Genomic DNA, 18,185 nt, shown 5'->3' on the forward strand with positions numbered 1-18,185 from the left:
ACTTAAGTCATTTCAATCAACAATGATGTTTGAATCACAAGTAATGGCAAGCTGCTTCATATACTTCCTGTGCTATAAAAAGTTAAAACAAGAAGCAATACCTCCATTCCCCCACAAACTATAGTTTCAGCAGTGCCTTCCAGACCTTGTTGCAATCACAAAGAAACTTCCATATTTCAAAGTCCAATTAACTGTGCAATTGAGGAGATTCCACCTAATTTAATTGGAAGTGACTGATCTATAGTGTTTGATCTATTTAATCTATAATACATGTTAAAAGAAAAAATATCAGAGAAGAACCTAACGGAATTATATAAATGTTTTCCAAGCAATGAATATGCTCAATTAAAGTCATATACAGATGCTCCTCGACTTACAACAGGGTTAGGTCCTGATAAACCCATTTTGAGTTGAAAATACTGTAAACTGAAAATGCATTTAACCTAACCTACTGAACATTAACAGCTTAACCTAGCCTACCTCAAACATGCTGAGAATGCTTACATAAGCCTACAGTTGGGGAAAATCATCCAATAAAAAGTCTATTTTATAATAAAGTGTTGAATATCTCATGCAATTTATTGAATACAATACTGAAGTGAAAAACAGAAAGATCATATGGGTACTCAAAGATCGGTATCTCCTGAATGCATATCACTTTTTTGCAAAAAACCCTAAGTTGAACCAACATAAATTAGGGACCATCTGTACTCATAGATTGCTATCAGTATTTCATATTAATATATTGGCAGTACCTAGCTGTATGGAAAGACATTTTCAAAGATAGAATATGTAAAATCTCATTACAAATCAGACTTAACAGATGAACATTGGCAACTGACTGACGAACACTTAATTTTGAATCCCAATAAAGCAAAATGTTATCCCAATAAAAATTCCATCATTCTTACTAGAACTGTATTACCAAAAAATATACTATATTTTGAACTTCATAAAAATTTTCACCAAAACTTTGCAGAAATTTGTTTTCTTTTTTGATATACAAGTACTTACATAATATCCTCCATTTTGTCTCCTGACTGACAAAGCCCAAAGTATTTGTTAGCTGGACCTTTTACAGAAAATATTTGGTGATCTCTGGGATTTATACTTTTTTAAAAGTATGACTGGACAACTGGTTATCCATATTTTCAAAAACACAGTAATAAAATTAGATTTTGGCCAGGCATGGTGGCTCACACCTATAATTGCAGCACTTTGGGAGGCCAAGGAGGGCAGATCACTTGAGGCCAGGACTTCAAGGCCAGCCTGGCCAATATGGTAAAACCCTGTCTCTACCAAAAATACAAAAATTAGCCAGGCGTGGCGGCACATGCCTGTAGTCCCAGCTACTCAGGAGGCTGAGGCAGGAGAATGGCGTGAACCCGGGAGGCGGAGCTTGCAGTGAGCTGAGATCCGGCCACTGCACTCCAGCCTGGGCGACAGGGCAAGACTCCGTCTCAAAAAAAAAAAAAAAAATAGATTTTTTAATGTTAAAAAAAACACTGCAATAAAATTTTTAGAATAAGATACAAAAAGTGCAAACCATAAAAGATCAATAACTGATTAAATTTTATGACTTTATAAACAAGGAGCAAACATAAGCTATGGACTTAGAGAATACATTTGCAACTCATATAATCAACAAAAAATTAGCATTCAAAATAAAATGAACTTTTACAAGTCAAATTCATAAAAAGAAAAAACCCAATAGAAAAGCAGGCAATTCATAAAAGGAGAAATCCTAATGTCTAGAAAGTATGAAATAATGCCTGATCTTACTAGTAATAAGAGGAAACACAAATTTTTTAAGTTTTGGGGGATTTTGTTGAGATGGAGTCTCACTCTGTCACCCAGGTTAGAGTGCAATGGCGCGATCACAGCTCACTGCAACTTCTACCTCCCCGGGTTCAAGCGATACTCCCGCCTCAGCCTCCCAAGTAGCTAGGATTACAGGCAGCTGTCATCACGCCTGGCTAATTTTTGTGTTTTTGTAGAGATGGGGTTTCACCATGTTGGCCAGGCTGGTCTTGCACTCCTGGTGATTCACCTGCCTTGGCTTCCCAAACTGCCAGGATTATAGGCATGTGCCACTGCGCCCAGCCTAAAAAGATTTTTTACGAAAGAAAAATACAGACTGATCTGAGTACATACAGTGGTATTCACAACTAAATGATGACTTCTCCACTCCCACTGCTTCACTTGACTAGCCTTTAAAAAAAAAGTGAGAAATAAAATTTTGCACAGATCAGTAATTTTTTTAAACCTAACAATATCGACCAAGCATGATAGCTCGCGCCTGTATTCCCAGCACTCTGGGAGGCCGAGGAGGGCAGATCAGGAGGTCAGGAGAACGAGACCATCCTGGCCAACATGGTGAAACCCCAGCTCTACTAAATATACAAAAAAAAAAATTAGCCGGGCATGGTGGCAGGCGCCTGTAGTCCCAGCTACTCGGGAGGTTGAGGCAGAAGAATTAATTGAACCTAGGAGGCAGAGGTTGCAGTGAGCCAAGATCACGCCACTGCATAGCCTGGGCAATAGAGGAAGACTCTATCTCAAAAAAAGAAAAAAAGAAAAAAAAATTTTTTTTTAATTAGCAGGGCATGGTGGCAGTCCCAGCTACTCCAGAGGCTAAGGCAGGAGGGCCCCTTGAGTCCAGGACTTTTAGGTTACAGTAAGCTATGATTCCAGCACTGCACTCCAGCCTGGGCAACAGAGTGAGACCTTATCTTCAAAAAAAAAGAAAAAAACTAACAATACCAATAACTGCTAAAAATGTAAGCATGTAAGAAGCAGGAACTTTCATGTTCTATTGGTGTCAATGTGAAAGAGCACAACCCATTAGAAGAGTACTTTGGCAATATCTAGTGAGGTTAAAAATGAGTATACCCAGTCATTTCACCTATAGGCATCATTTCACTCATAGGTATGTGCCCCAGATAAATTCTCAAATGTGCACACAAGGAACCATATACAGTTCTCTGAAACACTAGAAACAACTTAAATGAAAAACAAAAAGAGAAAAGATAAATTGTGGCACAGTCATAAGACAAAATATAACAGAAAATTGTAACCAAATGACAATATGAAAATAAATAATGATGTATTCATCAACAAAATATTAAACATTGGTTAACACAAATACTAGTATTACCCTGATTGACATGGATAAATCTCAAAGCAATGTTAAACCATAAAACAAACAAAAAAAAGATTATGAGACATCTAATGTGATACTTTTCTATTTCTATAATGTTTTAAAACATGCAAAAACAATGATATATACTGTTTAAAAAGTATGTTTACTAAAAAGTATAAAACTATAGATAGACATGGTATAGTATATACATGAAATTTAGATAATGATTAACACTGAAAAAAGAAGGCAGAGAAGGTAATGGGAAGAGGCAACATAAAGAGGGTTTCAACTGTATCTGTAAGGTTTTGTTTCTATATATATGTATGTTTTATATATACATATATGTTTTCTATATAACATATATGTCATATATATTCAAAGACACACTCAGTCTGTTGCTCAGGCTGCAACACAATGACACGATCATAGCTCACTGTAACCTCAAACTCCTGGGCTCCTGCGATACTCCTGCCTCAGCCTACCAAAGCACAGGGATTACAGGCATGATGAGCCACTGTGCCCAGACTAAACATTATGTTTTGATCCAAACAAAAAACAAGAAATAATGTGACCAAACAAACAAACAAACAAAACTGAAAAGTATATCCTTATGTAACAAGCCAAAGGAGAAAAGGAAGAAGACAGAAATGGAAGCAAGACTTTAAAACAGGCACTATTCTAGGCACTGGGGATATAAGCAGTAAACAAAACTAATTCCTTGCCCTTGTGATGAAACATTCCAGTGCAGGAAAACGACAATGCACAAGTAAATTTATGTCAAATGACAGTAAGTGCTATGGAAAAAAAAAAAAAAGAGTAAGAAAAAACATGAAGATAGGAAAACAATAAAATTTATTTTATACGGGCTGATATTTCAAGTCATGAGACTGGATAACACAGGGAAAGGGTAGATGAGAAGTCTGAAAATTGAGCCCTAGACAATCCAAAATTCAGGAGTCAGGGAAATGAGAAGAGATCTGTGAATAAGCAGGAAGAGAACTATGAACAGTGGTAACCTGAAAGTCAACTGATCAAAGCCATTTCAAGAAGAATGGTGCACTATGCAATATGATGCTGATAGGTTGACTAAGATAACTTGAGAATTGACCAATGTAAAGATATTAGTGACCCTGAACTAGCTAGCTATTTCAGTGTAACAATAGTGGCGGAAGTCTACTCTGAGTGAGCTTAAGAAATAATAGGAACAGATGAATTACAAACTGCAAGTACAGGTAACTCAACAAGGTTTGCTACAAAGTTACCAGAGAAACTGACTAGCCAGAAGGACATAGCTCCAAGGGGATACAGAATAAAGAAATCTTTTCTCCTGAAGATGGAAACAATTACATTGTATCTGTATGCTCCTGGGGATGATCCAGTAAAGGACAAACTGATGATGCAGGATGGAAGAACAATTGCTGGAATAATTAGTGGAACATAAAAGGTGTAAGGAGATGGAATCCAGTGCACAACTGGAGAGTAGAGACAGGTCTTAGGAGTACAGACTATTCATTTATTAGTAACAGAAGAGACCATATGCAAAGATTCAAAGAAACAAATTCCCTCCCTTCAAAAATTTCAACATAATAGAATGGAAAGACAAGTAATAACTACAAAAATATGAAATCACTTAAAAAAAAAAAAAACCTTGCTAGAGGGCCACACAAGAGTCACTAACTACATGTGGGAAGGGACTATTGAAGGAAAATAGAAAAGAGAGGAGATACTCATGCATGAATTCAAAAGGCAAATATGACCAAAGAAAACATAAGAAAAGGAGCACAAAATAGCACAACAGAAGATAAAGATGAAGATAGAACGTTAAGAACAAAATAGAAAGCCTTGGATACCACCTGCCATTATGAGACGTTTGTTAGAAGGAATGAAATGAGAGAATACAATCCATTTATACTCTAATTACTGCTTAGTACCTATTCAGTAATGTATTTTCATTGAATAGCACTTAAATCTATCATGTAGTAACAGTACTATCTGGCTGGACACACAGTGGTTCATGCCTGTAATTCTAGCACTTTGGGTGGTCAAGGCAGGAGGATCACTTGACTCCAGGATCCAGGAATTCGAGACCAGCCTGGGTGGCATGGTGAAACCCCATCTCTACAAAAATTAGCCAGGTGTGGTGGTGCATGCCTGTAGTCCCAGCTACTCAGGAGACTGAAGTGGGAGGATCACTTGAGCCTGGGAGGTGGAGGTTGCAGTGACCTGAGATCACACCACTGCACTGTATCCTGAGGCAGAGTGAGCCACCATCTCAAAAAATAAAACAAGGCATAGAAATTACTTAAAATGTTACCCGTGGTTAATGCAGGTTAGAATAATTATGGAGAATTCTCTTTTCTTGAGATACGATCTCACTTTGTTGCCCACACTGGAGTGTACTGGTGTGATCATGGCTCACGACAACCTCAAACTCCTGTGCTCAAGCCATCCTCCCACCTCAGACTCCCAAGTGGCTGGGACCACACCAGCTAGGTGGTGCACACCACCAAGCCCAGCTAATTTTTTAATTCTTTGTAGAAGTAGGGTCTTGTTTTGTTGCCAAGGCTAGCCTCAAACTCATGATCTCAAACGATCCTCCTGCCTTGACTTCTCAAGATGCTGGGATTATAGACATGAACCAACACACCCAGCCGGGAATTCTTAAATTTTCTTTTTATCTAAGGCTTCTTCCCTATGATGACCACATAATACTTCTTTATTGTTATTTAACACTTATCTTCCTGTAATTATGAAAAAATAAATAAAAGTCAAATCTCTCCTTCCTTTCCCCAGAGAAATCAGCTTGCTGAATACCATACCTAATCATTTCTGTACATGTATATGAATACGTTAAAAACTATAATTTAGGTAAACATATAACAGTAATTTTTTTCCTTTTACAAATGTAATTATACATTTTGTTTTGCCACTAGTTTCCATTCAACAATAAATCAGAGATCTATTTCAATATATAAAACCATCTATTCTTTTTATAGCTATGTATTATTTTCATTGTAAAACTGTATTATAGTTTAATCTTTATTCAACCAATGGAAAACAAAGTTGTACCAACTTTTTACTACTACAAAAAATGCTACAAAGAAAGCTTTATTCATGGCCTTATCCCATAACTGTAAACATATAAAAACAGTAATGGCTAACATTTGAGTGCTTACTATGCCAAGCACAAGCTTCCACATAAAATATACAATATCAACATATGCATTTGTATTATTTGTATTATTTGTACTCCTGTAACCTGTCCATATTCATTTTCTCTGAAAATCAATTGCTTTAAAACAACTGGCCAAAATATGCTTAAAACAAATTTTTTTTTAGAGATGGAGGGATCTCATTTTGTTGCGCAGGCTGGTCTTGAACTCCTGGGCTCGAGCCATCCTCCCACCTCAGCCTCCCAAGTAGCTGGGATTATAGGAATGTGCCACTGTGCCCAGCTTCAGAATACAATTTTAATCTAAGAAATTTCTGGCAAAATATCCCCATGGGTTCTGTGAAAATACCTGGCATGTAAGCACTCATACATTCATGCATTCTACAAATATTATTTGAGAACCTAAAATGTGCTGGATATTGAGTGAATAAAACAGACATGATCTCCGTACTCGTGGGCATTTAGCCTAGCAAACATTTAAAATGAATTAAGTGGAAAGCAAAAAGAAAAGTGAAGAGGGGAACACATCAGCTACAGAAAGACTAGTACCATTTGTGTCAACACACAATTATAACTGATTCTTAAGCCAGTCTGCCACATCCTATGGATTTAAACTACTGCTTTAATCTTAAAATACTGCTTTACTTTTATCATTTCACGCTCAGGAACCCACAAATTTTCTTAGTATTTACCACATATATACTTCACCCATTTTCTACATTAGCTATTTCAAACCTTCATACTCAAGGCTTCCCCTATGCATCCCACTATTTCCCCTAGAGTTTCCCAGAGGACCACCTAAGTACATTTTAAGGACTACTTTACAAAAAAGGGGGGAAAGTCACCCTTTCAAGTTTTCACTGCCTGCATCCACACTAATTACAACTTCCTTCGCTCTAAGTGAAGATATTTTCTCATCTCTCTAAAATGAGTCTCTCTGCATATGTTCTTAAAATTAATCCTGTCACCTCACAACTATCTAAGGATCTATTACTATTACTAGTAATTTATTACTAGTAATCTATTACTGTCTGTATCTTCAACATCTCTACTGATTCTTTTTTTCTCAAGCAAGGTATGCTCACCTCTTATTCATCTTGAAAAAAACACTCTCTTGCTACAATGTACTGTTTTTATCCTAAAATCTCCTCTCATCCCTTCCCCTTTAAAACCAAACAATGTGTACCTCACCATTCAAAATTTCTCACTCTTGGCTGGTCGTGGTGCCTCACGTAATCCTAGCACTTTGGGAGGCTGAGACTGGTATCACTTGAGGTCAGGAGTTCAAAACCAGCCTGGCTAATATGATGAAACGCCCTCTCTACTAAAAATACAAAAATTAGCTGGGCATGGTGGCACATGCCTGTAATCCCGGCTACTTGGGAGGCGGAGGCACAAGAATCGCTTGAACTCGGAAGGTGGAAGTTGCAGCGAGCCGAGATCATGCCACTGCACTCAAGCCTGGGTGACAGAGCAAGACCCCATCTCAATCAGTGTCTCACTCTCCATTCATCCTTAACTCACTACACTCTGGTTTCTGCCTCCATACCACTCCTTTGAAACTGCTTTCACCAGTAGTAATTTCTTGAGTCTCCAAAAGAGACTCAGTCCTAGCACTACTTGACCTCTCAGTTTTATCTATCATCACTCCTTGCTTCAAGCATTCTCCTCCACTGGTTCATTTAAAAAAAAAAAAAAAGCCACTATCAGCTGCTTCCCGACTGCTCCTTTTCAATTTCAATTGTTTATGGGTTGCTCTTCTTCCGTGTCCTTAGGAATATTCTTAGACTTAGAGACATTAGTTGACTTGCTAAAGGTCACATACCAGTAGCTAGCAAACTAGAAACACAAATGACGAAACAAAAAGTCATACTTTACATATCCCTATTCTAGCACCTATTATATTTAACGCATTTCAGTTTCAGTATCTGCTCCCTGACTCTCCTACAGCAGATCATAAGCTTCTTAAAAGCAAAAGAGTTTTTACCATCATTCAGTTCTTTAAAAACAGGCCATTTTTGTTTGTTTGTTTTCTGTTTTGGTTTTTTTTTTTTTTGGCCTTTTTTTTTTTTTTTTTTTTTTTTTTTTTTGTCTTTTTTTTTTTTTTTTTTTTTTTTGAGAAAAGAGTCTGGCTCTGTCGCCCAGGCTAAAGTGCAGTGGGTGCGATCTCGACTCATTGCAACCTCTGCCTCCCCGGTTCAAGCAATTCTCCTGCCTCAGCCTCCCCAGTGTCTGGGATTACAGGCACCCGCCACCACGCCCAACTAATTTTTGTATTTTAGTAGAGACAGGGTTTCACCATGTTGGCCAGATAGGTCTCCAACTCCTGACCTCAGGTGATCCGCCAGCCTTGGCCTCCCAAAGTGCAGGGATTACAGGCATGAGCCACCGCACCCAGCCAGAAAAACAGAGAGCTTTTTTGGGTTTTTTTGTTTTTGTTTTTTTGAGACAGAGTCTCACCCTGTCGCCCAGGCTGGAGTGCAATGGCACAATCTCAGCTCACTGCAAATTCCACCTCCCAGATTCAAGCAATTCTCCTGTCTCAGCCTCCCAAGTAGCTGGGATTACAGAGGCACGCAACCACGCCTGGCTAATTTTTTGTATCTTTAGTAGAGACAGGGTTTTACCATGTTGGCCAGGCTGGTCTTGAACTCCTGACCTCGTGACCCGCCTGCTCTAGCCTCCCAAAGTGCTAGGATTACAGGTGTGAGCTACCGCGCCTGGCCAACAGAGAGCTTTTTAATGCTAAATCTTATTTTCCTAAAACACACACACACACATTTTAGTTACAAACAATATATACTCTTTCTATTGTTACTAGCCCATCAGCCCACATTAAAGAAATCAGTCAGGCCCGGTGCAGTGGCTCAGCCAGTACTCCCAGCACTTTGGGAGGTCAAGGTGGGCTGATTGCTTGAGCTCAGGAGTTTGAGACTAGCCTGGGCAACAAAGCGAAATACCATCTCTTAAAAAAAATACAAAAATTAACTGGGCATGATGGTGTGCACCTGTAGTCCCAGCCACTTAGGAGGCCAAAGTGGGGAGGATGGCTTGAACCTGGTAGGTGGAGGCTGCAGTGACTTGAGATCATGCCACTGCACTCCAGCCTGAGTGACAGAGCCAGACTGTCTCAAACACAAAACAAAAGAAAATAAGGAAATCAGTCTAAGGAATAGTAAGAGACAAAAGACATGTTTATTAAAGTTATACTAGTATTCATAAGATTTAACATACTTCGACCTTAAAAGCACTTACTTTGTTAAATGAGTTTGAATCGCGTGAAGTAATACCCAGGTTACCTCTACTTTACAAGACAAGTGGGAGTGCAAAAAAAGAGATTTGGATTCATTTGTTCATTTGTATCAGACTAATGAATTGTTGTCAATCTCCTGGAATTTATGCACATGGAAGTCATAATGATATCTCTGTAGCTGTGAGATTTTATGATCATTTTAGCAATATTTGTGTGTCTGTGCGTATGTGAAACAAAACACACACAAATGAAATTACTGGCTCACGTATTGAATGAAGCATTACTGTTCCAGGAGTTTTCGTTGTAAATATCAACAAGTAAACCTATGTTCTTCCCATCCAATACAAAAAAAAAAGTTATCTTATTTCCTGGTGTATAGTTTTCTTCTGATACCTTAGATTTATATAAGGCCTCTGCTCAGTATAGGTGCTGCCAAAGTAAGCAAAAGGCTTCTGCTCAGAAGTGAGCCACTTCACTAGCAAACTATTCAGGAAGCTAACAAATGTTAGTGTTCTCAATGCAACTGTTCCGCTCACTTGAATTGTGATCCTCCTCCTGTTCAACAGCATACAACAGTAAACAATATAATATTCAGAAATAGCTTGTACCTTATTCAGCATACACCCACCCATTATTTTCTATAATATATTGAAATTTTATTTTATTTATTTATTTATTTTTGAGACAGAGTCTTGCTCTGTTGCCCAGGCTGGAATGTAGTGGCATGATCTCAGCTCACTGTAACCTCTGCCTCCCGAGTTCAAGAGATTCCCCTGCCTCTGCCTCCCAAGTAGTTGGGATTACAAGCACCTGCCACTACAACTGGCTAATTTTTGTATTTTTAGTAGAGACAGGGTTTCACCATGTTGGCCAGGCTGGTCTTGAACTCCTGACCTCAGATGATCAACCCACCTCCGCCTCCCAAAGTGCTGGGATTAGAGGCATAAGCCCCCATACCCAGCCTGAAAATTTATTAAGATAACCATCTCCTCACTTGTAACAGTCTGACCAAAATTTAAATTAGAAGGGTTTGCCCTTCAGAAGTATATATGCCTTTTCAGCTGGGTGTGGTAGCTCATGCCTGTAATCCCACCACTTTGAGAGGCTGAAGTGGGCAGATCCCTTGAAGTCAGGAGTTCAAGACCAGCCTTGGCAACTTGGTGAGATGCCTCCCCCGCCCCTCACCTCCATTTCTACAAAAAATTAGCCAGACATGGTGGGGCAGGTTGTGATGGTGCCTCTGTACTCCAGCCTGGGCGATGAATTGAAACCTTGTCTCAAAATTTTTTTTAATTATTAAAAAAATAAAAAAGAAGTTTATATACTATTTCATTTGTTCTTTCCTTTTCCATAGAAATACAGATCATTTTACAAGTAGGTTAAACATGGAGAGTGCTTTGTACTTGTTTTATTCAATCCAAAATACCTAACGTTAAGTGTTCTTCATTGTTAAAATTATTTGCTATTCAGAATGCACCACGGCCAGGCCAGGTGCAGCGGCTCACCTGTGCCTATAATCCCAGCACTTTGGGGGGCCAAGCAGGGCAGATCATCTGAGGTCAGGGGTTCAAGACTAGCCTAGACAACATGGCGAAACCTCATCTCTACAAAAAATTAGCTGGGCATGATGGCACGTGCCTGTAGTCCCAGGCTACCAGAGAGCCTGAGGTGGAAGGATCACCTGAGCCTGGGAGGTTGAGGCTGCAGTGAGCCGTGATCATGCCCCTGCACTCCAGCCTGGGTTACAAAGTGAGATCCTGTCTCAAAAATAAAAATAAAAATAAAAAATAAATAGAAAACATCACTACTAATCCTGCCCAACTAGAATTTCCACTCAACTCCAATAAAAATTTGAATATCAATTCCCAACCTGAAGTCCCTTAACCCTTCTAGAAGGGAAGGGAATCAACACTTGGTGAGCATTTAATACAGATCTCTAAAAAAGCGTAATAGGTGTCCTGGAAATATGCCCAACATTTCCAAAAAAGCTGAATACAAATTACACATATGCTGAAGTAAAATTCCACATGCTATTAATAAATGAAGACTGGTAAATCTTTCAAGATATTATTTCACCGCAATATTACTCTAAATGTGTCCTCCTCTGGTACTTATTCAAAAGATATATAATATGATGCTATGTACTGTAATGGATCATGTACAAAATCCTACTGAAATACAATGGAAGGAGGAATTAGTTCTGCTTAGAAAGCCTTCACAGAGGGAATAGCTCAGCAGAATCTGGAAGGATAAATCAGCTCTCTGGGATGCAGATGCCTCCTAAGGGTGTTTCTGGTTACAAAAATTCACAGAATTGAATTTGGGTAAGTCTTTAAAGATCACCTAGTCCTGAGATTTTCCACCTTTATTTTAAACTAATAACATCTTTTCTTCAAAAGTCTAATTGAAACTCCAGTATACAAAACAGGTAATATGGAAGAACTGCTCTTTTGAAAGGGGAGGGTTATTGAAAAACACTGTTGTTCTAACCAACCCCCTTCGTTTTTAAACTAAGCTGAAACACTAAGAAGGACAATGACTTGGCAAAAGCCATATAAAGACAAAAACACAACAATTTATTCAAAGAACAACTCTTAAGCATTATCTCCTCTTTGAAGTCTTTCCTTTCTCCCCCGGTGGAATTTACCAATGTATTTCATTCCTCAATATATCTAGGACATACTTCCATTATGGCTTCTATAAAACTTTAGTGTCCTAATTTTGTTTTTTGAAACAGCTAAGGGAGCTTCCTACCTCAGCTTCCCAAGTAGCTGGGTCTACAGGCACACACCACCACACCCGGCTAATTTTTTTCTGTGTAGAGACAGGGTCTCACTATGTTGCCCAGGCTGGTCTCGAACTCCTAGGCTCAGGTGATTCCCCTGAAGGCATGTACTGGCTCAATCATTTTTGTATATTCACCCAGACTAACAGTTATTACATTGACCAAGTTTCAGAAAATATTTAATCTAGCTTGGTGCCTGGCACAGAGTAGGACTTAATAGGTATCTGTCAAACAAAGTTACCAAGAATGCAGTAAGTGAAATAACACATCTAAAGCAGTTACAACAGTAGCTGAAACATAGTGTATATTCCATAAACATTAGTTATTATGTAACTTTATATAGACAGGAGAAAACCCTGAAACCATTACTGAACATTTGATCTGGAAGGCAAAAACTAAGCACCTTTAATCAAGTTTTCAACTTGCTAATTTATATATTGCCAATACAGGTTAAGTATCCTTTATCCAAAACACTTGGGACCAAAAGTATTTTAAATTTTGGATTTTTTTGGATTTTGGAATATTTGTGTATACATAATGAGGTATCTCGGGGATGGGACCCAGTATAAATACAAAATTCGTTTATGTTTCATATATACCTTATAAACATAACCTGAAGATAATTTTATACAATATTTTTAATAATTTTGTGCATGAAACAAAGTTTGTGTACATGAACCAACTATCAAAAAGCAAAGGTGTTAGGTGTGGACTTTTTCACTTGTGGTGTCATGTTGGCACTCATAAAGTTTTGGATTTCCAAGCATTTTGGATTTTTGGATTAGGGATATTCAACCTGTACAACCACCTCTTTGATGAGAAAGAAAAAATTTAGCTCATTTATAAAGATCTCTTGACTCTGGCAGCCTGGGGAAAATGTACCTAGACTTGAAGTGACAGGAGAAATTAGGCTGGTCCTAAGCTTGGGGCTAAGTCACTTCTTTCTAGACCTCAGTTTTGGTCATCTGTAAAAGAGGGGTGGTGGGAAGTGGAAAAGATTATAAGGTTCTTTCTTGCTCTAATGCTGTAGGGGCTTATAACAAATTTAGAGCTAGAATCCTTCAGTTTTCAATTCACATGAGCAAGAACTCTGTAAAAAATCAGCAAATGGGCTGGGCGCGGTGGCTCACGCCTGTAACCCCATCACTTTGGGAGAAGAGGCGAGCGGATCACGAGGTCAAGAGATGGAGACCATCCTGGCCAATATGGTGAAACCCCGTCTCTACAAAAAATACAAAAAATTAGCTGGGTATGGTGGCGAGCACCTGTAGTCCCAGCTACTAGAGAGGCTGAGGCATGAGAATCGCTTGAACCCGGGAGGCGGAGATTGCAGTGAGCCGAGATCGCGCCACTGCACTCCAGCCTGGTGACAGGGCGAGACTCCGTCTCAAAAAAAAAAAGAAAGAAAGAAATCAGTAAATGATACACTGAATTTGGTGTCAGATAGTAGGGGTCATTATACCAGCTCTGTTATTATTTAGCTGTGTGATTGTGTGATTCGGAGCAAGAAGCAAACCCTCTGGGTCTCAATTTCCTCAATCTGTTCAACAAAGTTGTTAGACAATATAAACTCTATTTAAAATACATCAAAGTCCAGGCCGGGCACAGTGGCTCATGCCTGTAATCCCAGTACTTTGGGAGGCCAAGGCAGGAGGATTCCCTAAGCCCAGGAGTTTGAAATTAGCCTGGGCAACATCGCAAGACCCAGACTCTCATTAAAACACACACACACACAGAAGATACATCATAGTCATGATACTCCATGAAATAAGCTACCTCTGAAGGAGATATTCAGGTGGGGACTGAATCACCGATTATTAGAAATGTTTAGAGGACTCCTGCACAAACCAAAAGTAGAGAATTTCAAGATTAGAAGAAACCTTACAACTCACCCAACTGAGACCCAAGTCCTCTCTAATATATTCCTGGAAGAGGTCGCCCAACCATTTTGGTAACGGAGAACTACCCATGGAAACAAGCCACTTCAATTTAGGCCAAGTATGATGCAAAGTTACTTTACTGAAGCCACACCATCCTCTGGTAACTTTCGTCCACTAGTTTCATCTATCACTTAAGTGTCCCTCAAATATTTTGGATAGTGATAATACGCCCCTTAAATATCCTGTCCTCCAAAATTAAAGTATCCAACTCCGTCAACCTTTTCTGGTAACATGATACCAAGACTCCCTCATCATTCAGGCTGCGTTCCTCAAAGAAACCTCCATTCTTGCTTCAGCGACTGTATTCAAATGACTCGATAAGCTTCTCCCATTCTGACATCTTAGAACCCAATATTTCCCACTTGCCCAACTGACACCACAGGGAAGCCTCTAATCACGCTTGCCACCTCCACCCACGGAAGCATTTGGGGTGGAAAGTGTGCCCTGTTGCTCCACTGGGAGACATGGAGACAAGAAGTCACGGCGGCACCGACAGAGAAGCCGGCACACTGTTCGCCTCCCCAGTGCAAGCCTCCTCCCTCACCGGTATTGCTTGGGGTCGCTGGGAGACTTGACGATCTCAGGGTCCCCGGCATTACTGAGAGACCCCCTCCGTCCCTCTTCCTCAGATTCATCCGCTCCTAGACGGGCAACCCGACTGTTCTCGCCCAGATCCTGTCCATTGGGCTGCAGGTCAGGGCAGCTGCAGGTACACTTCGCCTTGTTCCTTCCAGGCATGGCCAGAATAGGAAAGGATCTGGCAGGAGCAGAGTCTTCGCACCGACCCCGCGTTTCGATTCGCCAGAGCGCCTCGAGCTCCCGCCCGGCCTCACACAACTTCCTCCGGGTGGCACAGACTGCAGCAACAGTGACTCTCCTCAGCATTCACCACCAAGCTGGAGCGATGGACATCCCGCTTCCCAGGACCCACCTCCTCCGCGTTCCAGAGGCGGTGGCGGCCGGCGCTGGTGCTGCCGCAGCAGCGGGGAACAGGCCTGAACCCCTCCCCCAACCCAGTCTCCCTCACGCTGACTTCCCTCATCCCTCCGCCCTCCCGGCCGCCGATGACGCTCTTGATTTTAGCCAATCATGAGGCAAGAAAGTAGTCACGCTCACGTAAGCAACCAATGAGAACAGGAAAGGAGAGGAACCAACGTGACCCGAACTGATTCTCGGAACAACCAGCGAGCATTTCGAAACCCAAGTGGGCGGGGCGAGGGAGAAGAGGCGGAGAGAGTGGCGCGGAGGACGACGGAAGAAGGGCACCTGGCGCGTTTATGACGTACGCAGGGAGTGTTTTGTGCAACCACTGAGTAGTCCTCCGCGTCTCATAGAAAAATATTCCCCTAATGAGAAAACTGAGAAACGAGTGCAGAGAATTAATTCCAAAGTTTTAAAATTTCCCATTCATGTCATAGTTGGAGTACCCTACCCCTCGGACCTGGGGCAAGCCTTCGGCTGTGACTCAGCACGTAAAAAACCAGAACGCCGGAAGTATTTTCCTACACCCGCCGGATGGACGCTGCTCCCCAGCGCGGCAAATACTAATTGGCTCTTCTCTACCCTACAGCGGGCCGTAAGCTGGTGGGGTTTCATCCTCAAGGCCTAAGAAAGGCTAAAAAGACCGGTGTGGACGTGCTCACTCTTCTGTGCGAAAACATTTTTTAGCTCCTCCAGCCTGCTGTTACATTCGGCCAATTTTTGAGCAGCTACAGCGTCTGCTGCCTTCAAGTCTCCTTTCGCAGTTCTTCCCGCTAGCAATGGCCTTTAGTGAACAATGTAAAATGTGACGGAAATACAAACATAAATGACAGCTAGAAAGCAGCCGAAATTAATAAGATGCACTATACTGACACCATGGGGTAAGAGATCCTAGCTCATGCATATGAATGAATGGAGAAAGACCTGAAGCAGGGAGATGCGTTGATAGTTACTGTATCTTCGAGGTTTTCGAGACCTCTTCTGAGTTCCAGATGCAAGGAATACAACCATGAACAAAACAAAACTTGCTTCAGGCTGGGCGTGGTAGCTCACACCTATAATCCTAGTACTTTGGGAGGCCGAAGGGGAGGATTGCTTGAGCCCGGGAATTTGGTACCAGCCTGGGCAACATGGTGAGACCCCCGTCTCTACAAAATTCTTTTTTTAATTTAGCCAGGGGTGGTGGTGCGTGCATGTGGTCGCAGCTACTCAGGAGGCTGAGACAGGAGGAACGCTTGAGTCCGGGAGGTCGAGGCTGCAGTGAGCCATGATTGCAACACTGCACTCCAGTCTCGTTGACACAGTGAGACCCTGTCTAAACAACAACAACAAAAATTTTAAGCCTTGCCTTCGTGGAGCTTGCATTCTAATGGGAAGGAACAGTAAAATATGTCAACCAAAGAAAATCAGGCTTTTAAATAATTCAAGTTAGCTTTCTTCAGAAGTCTTACTGAGGACTGCCACCTGGGAGAGTCAGAGAGTTTTTTAGACTGCTCCAAAGCAGTGTTTCAGCCTGCAGCTTATATACAGGTGGTGGCCGCTCTGCATGTGCTTGGAAGTTAAATCAAATGAAAAGAAAGGCTGTGGTGGTGGCTCGGGCCTGTAATCCCAGTGCTTAAGGAGGCTGAGGCAAAAAGATTGCTTGAGGCCAGGCGTTTACAACCAGCCTGTGTAACATATCAAGACTCTGTCTCCACACACATAAAAAAAAAAAGCAAGGCGTAGTAGAACATGTCTGTAGTCCTAGCTACGGGAGAGGCAGAGGTAAAAGGATTGCTGGAACCCCTGAGTTTGAGGTTACAATGAGCTATGATTGTGCCACTGCATTCTAGCCTGGCATTCTAGTCTTGCATTCTTGCTCTAACACAGCAAGACCTTGTCTCTAATTAAAAAGAAAAAAACGTACTCAGGAGTTACACTAGAGCAAAATCTCACGAAGGTTTGGGTGGAAGAGAACACATGCTTATAGATTATGGAGGCATAGTCATTAATCCTGTCAGACATGTACAGGAACAGGCAAGGTCGAGGATCGTTGGATTTATCTTTTCTAAAAATGCAGTAATTCAGGCAAGAGACATGGGAACTTGTGCTCTATCCTACTTATCTTCAGGGTATTCTGGAGGGCTGTGTGTAGTCACTGTCTGAAGCTGTGAAATTCTGCTGGCCAGAGAGTTTGTGAAATTCTGCTGGTAAACAGAATGAGCAGACATGGCTTCTTATGTTTGCTACTTTGTCTCGCATGTCCAAAAAACAATAAATGCAATGAAGACAAATTGTATGGGATAGGAAAATAAGGAGTTAGGGAGGAAGGGTACAATGATTTAGGTAGAAAATGATGCAACCTAAACTGGAACAGTAGATGAGGTAAATTGAAAAATACTGTTCAAATATCCCAGATTATTTCCATACATCTCTTCAAGTACTTACCAGTTTTTAAACTAAGCAACTCCACTAGACTTCCCTTCTTCAGAGCAGGAGGTTGTTGTTGGTTTTGTTTGTTCGTTTGGAGATGAGTTCTCACTGTGTCTATCCAGGCTGGTCTCAAACTCCTGGCCTTAAGCCATCCTCCCACCTCAGCCTCCCAAATCACTGGGATTACTATAGGCATAAACTACTGCACCTAGTTCACAGCAGTGGTTTTTAATTAAATTTTTCTAACTAGATACAAAGGTAGGCTGGATCCAATGGCATGTGTCTGTAGTCACAGCACTTTGGGAGGCCGAGGAAGATGAATCGCTTGAGCCCAGGAGTTTGAGACCAGTGAACATAGAGAAAACCCATCTCCACAAAAAATACAAAGAATTAACTGGGTGTAGTGATGCATGCTTGTAGTCCCAGCTACTTGAAAGGCTGAGGTGGGAGGATCACCTGAGCCCAGGAGGTCAAGGCTGCAGCAAGCCATGATCATGCCA

At 40.9% G+C, this 18,185-nt stretch overlaps 1 protein-coding gene across 2 annotated transcripts in view; it reads right to left on the reverse strand.

Moving 5' to 3' along the window:
• Positions 1–15,518, reverse strand: part of NRD1 (nardilysin (N-arginine dibasic convertase)) — a 117,500-nt gene extending 101,982 nt beyond the window's left edge. For both annotated transcript variants that reach the window (XM_011926268.1, XM_011926267.1), the window contains exon 1: positions 14,837–15,518. In XM_011926268.1, coding sequence (XP_011781658.1) covers positions 14,837–15,177 — 341 coding nt within the window. In that variant the 5' untranslated portion in view covers positions 15,178–15,518. The remainder of the gene's footprint in view (positions 1–14,836) is intronic.
• Between the last annotated feature and the right edge of the window lie 2,667 nt (positions 15,519–18,185).

Source organism: Colobus angolensis, unplaced genomic scaffold (assembly GCF_000951035.1).
Source record: "Colobus angolensis palliatus isolate OR3802 unplaced genomic scaffold, Cang.pa_1.0 Scaffold68, whole genome shotgun sequence".
NCBI classification, from domain to species: Eukaryota; Metazoa; Chordata; class Mammalia; order Primates; family Cercopithecidae; genus Colobus; species Colobus angolensis.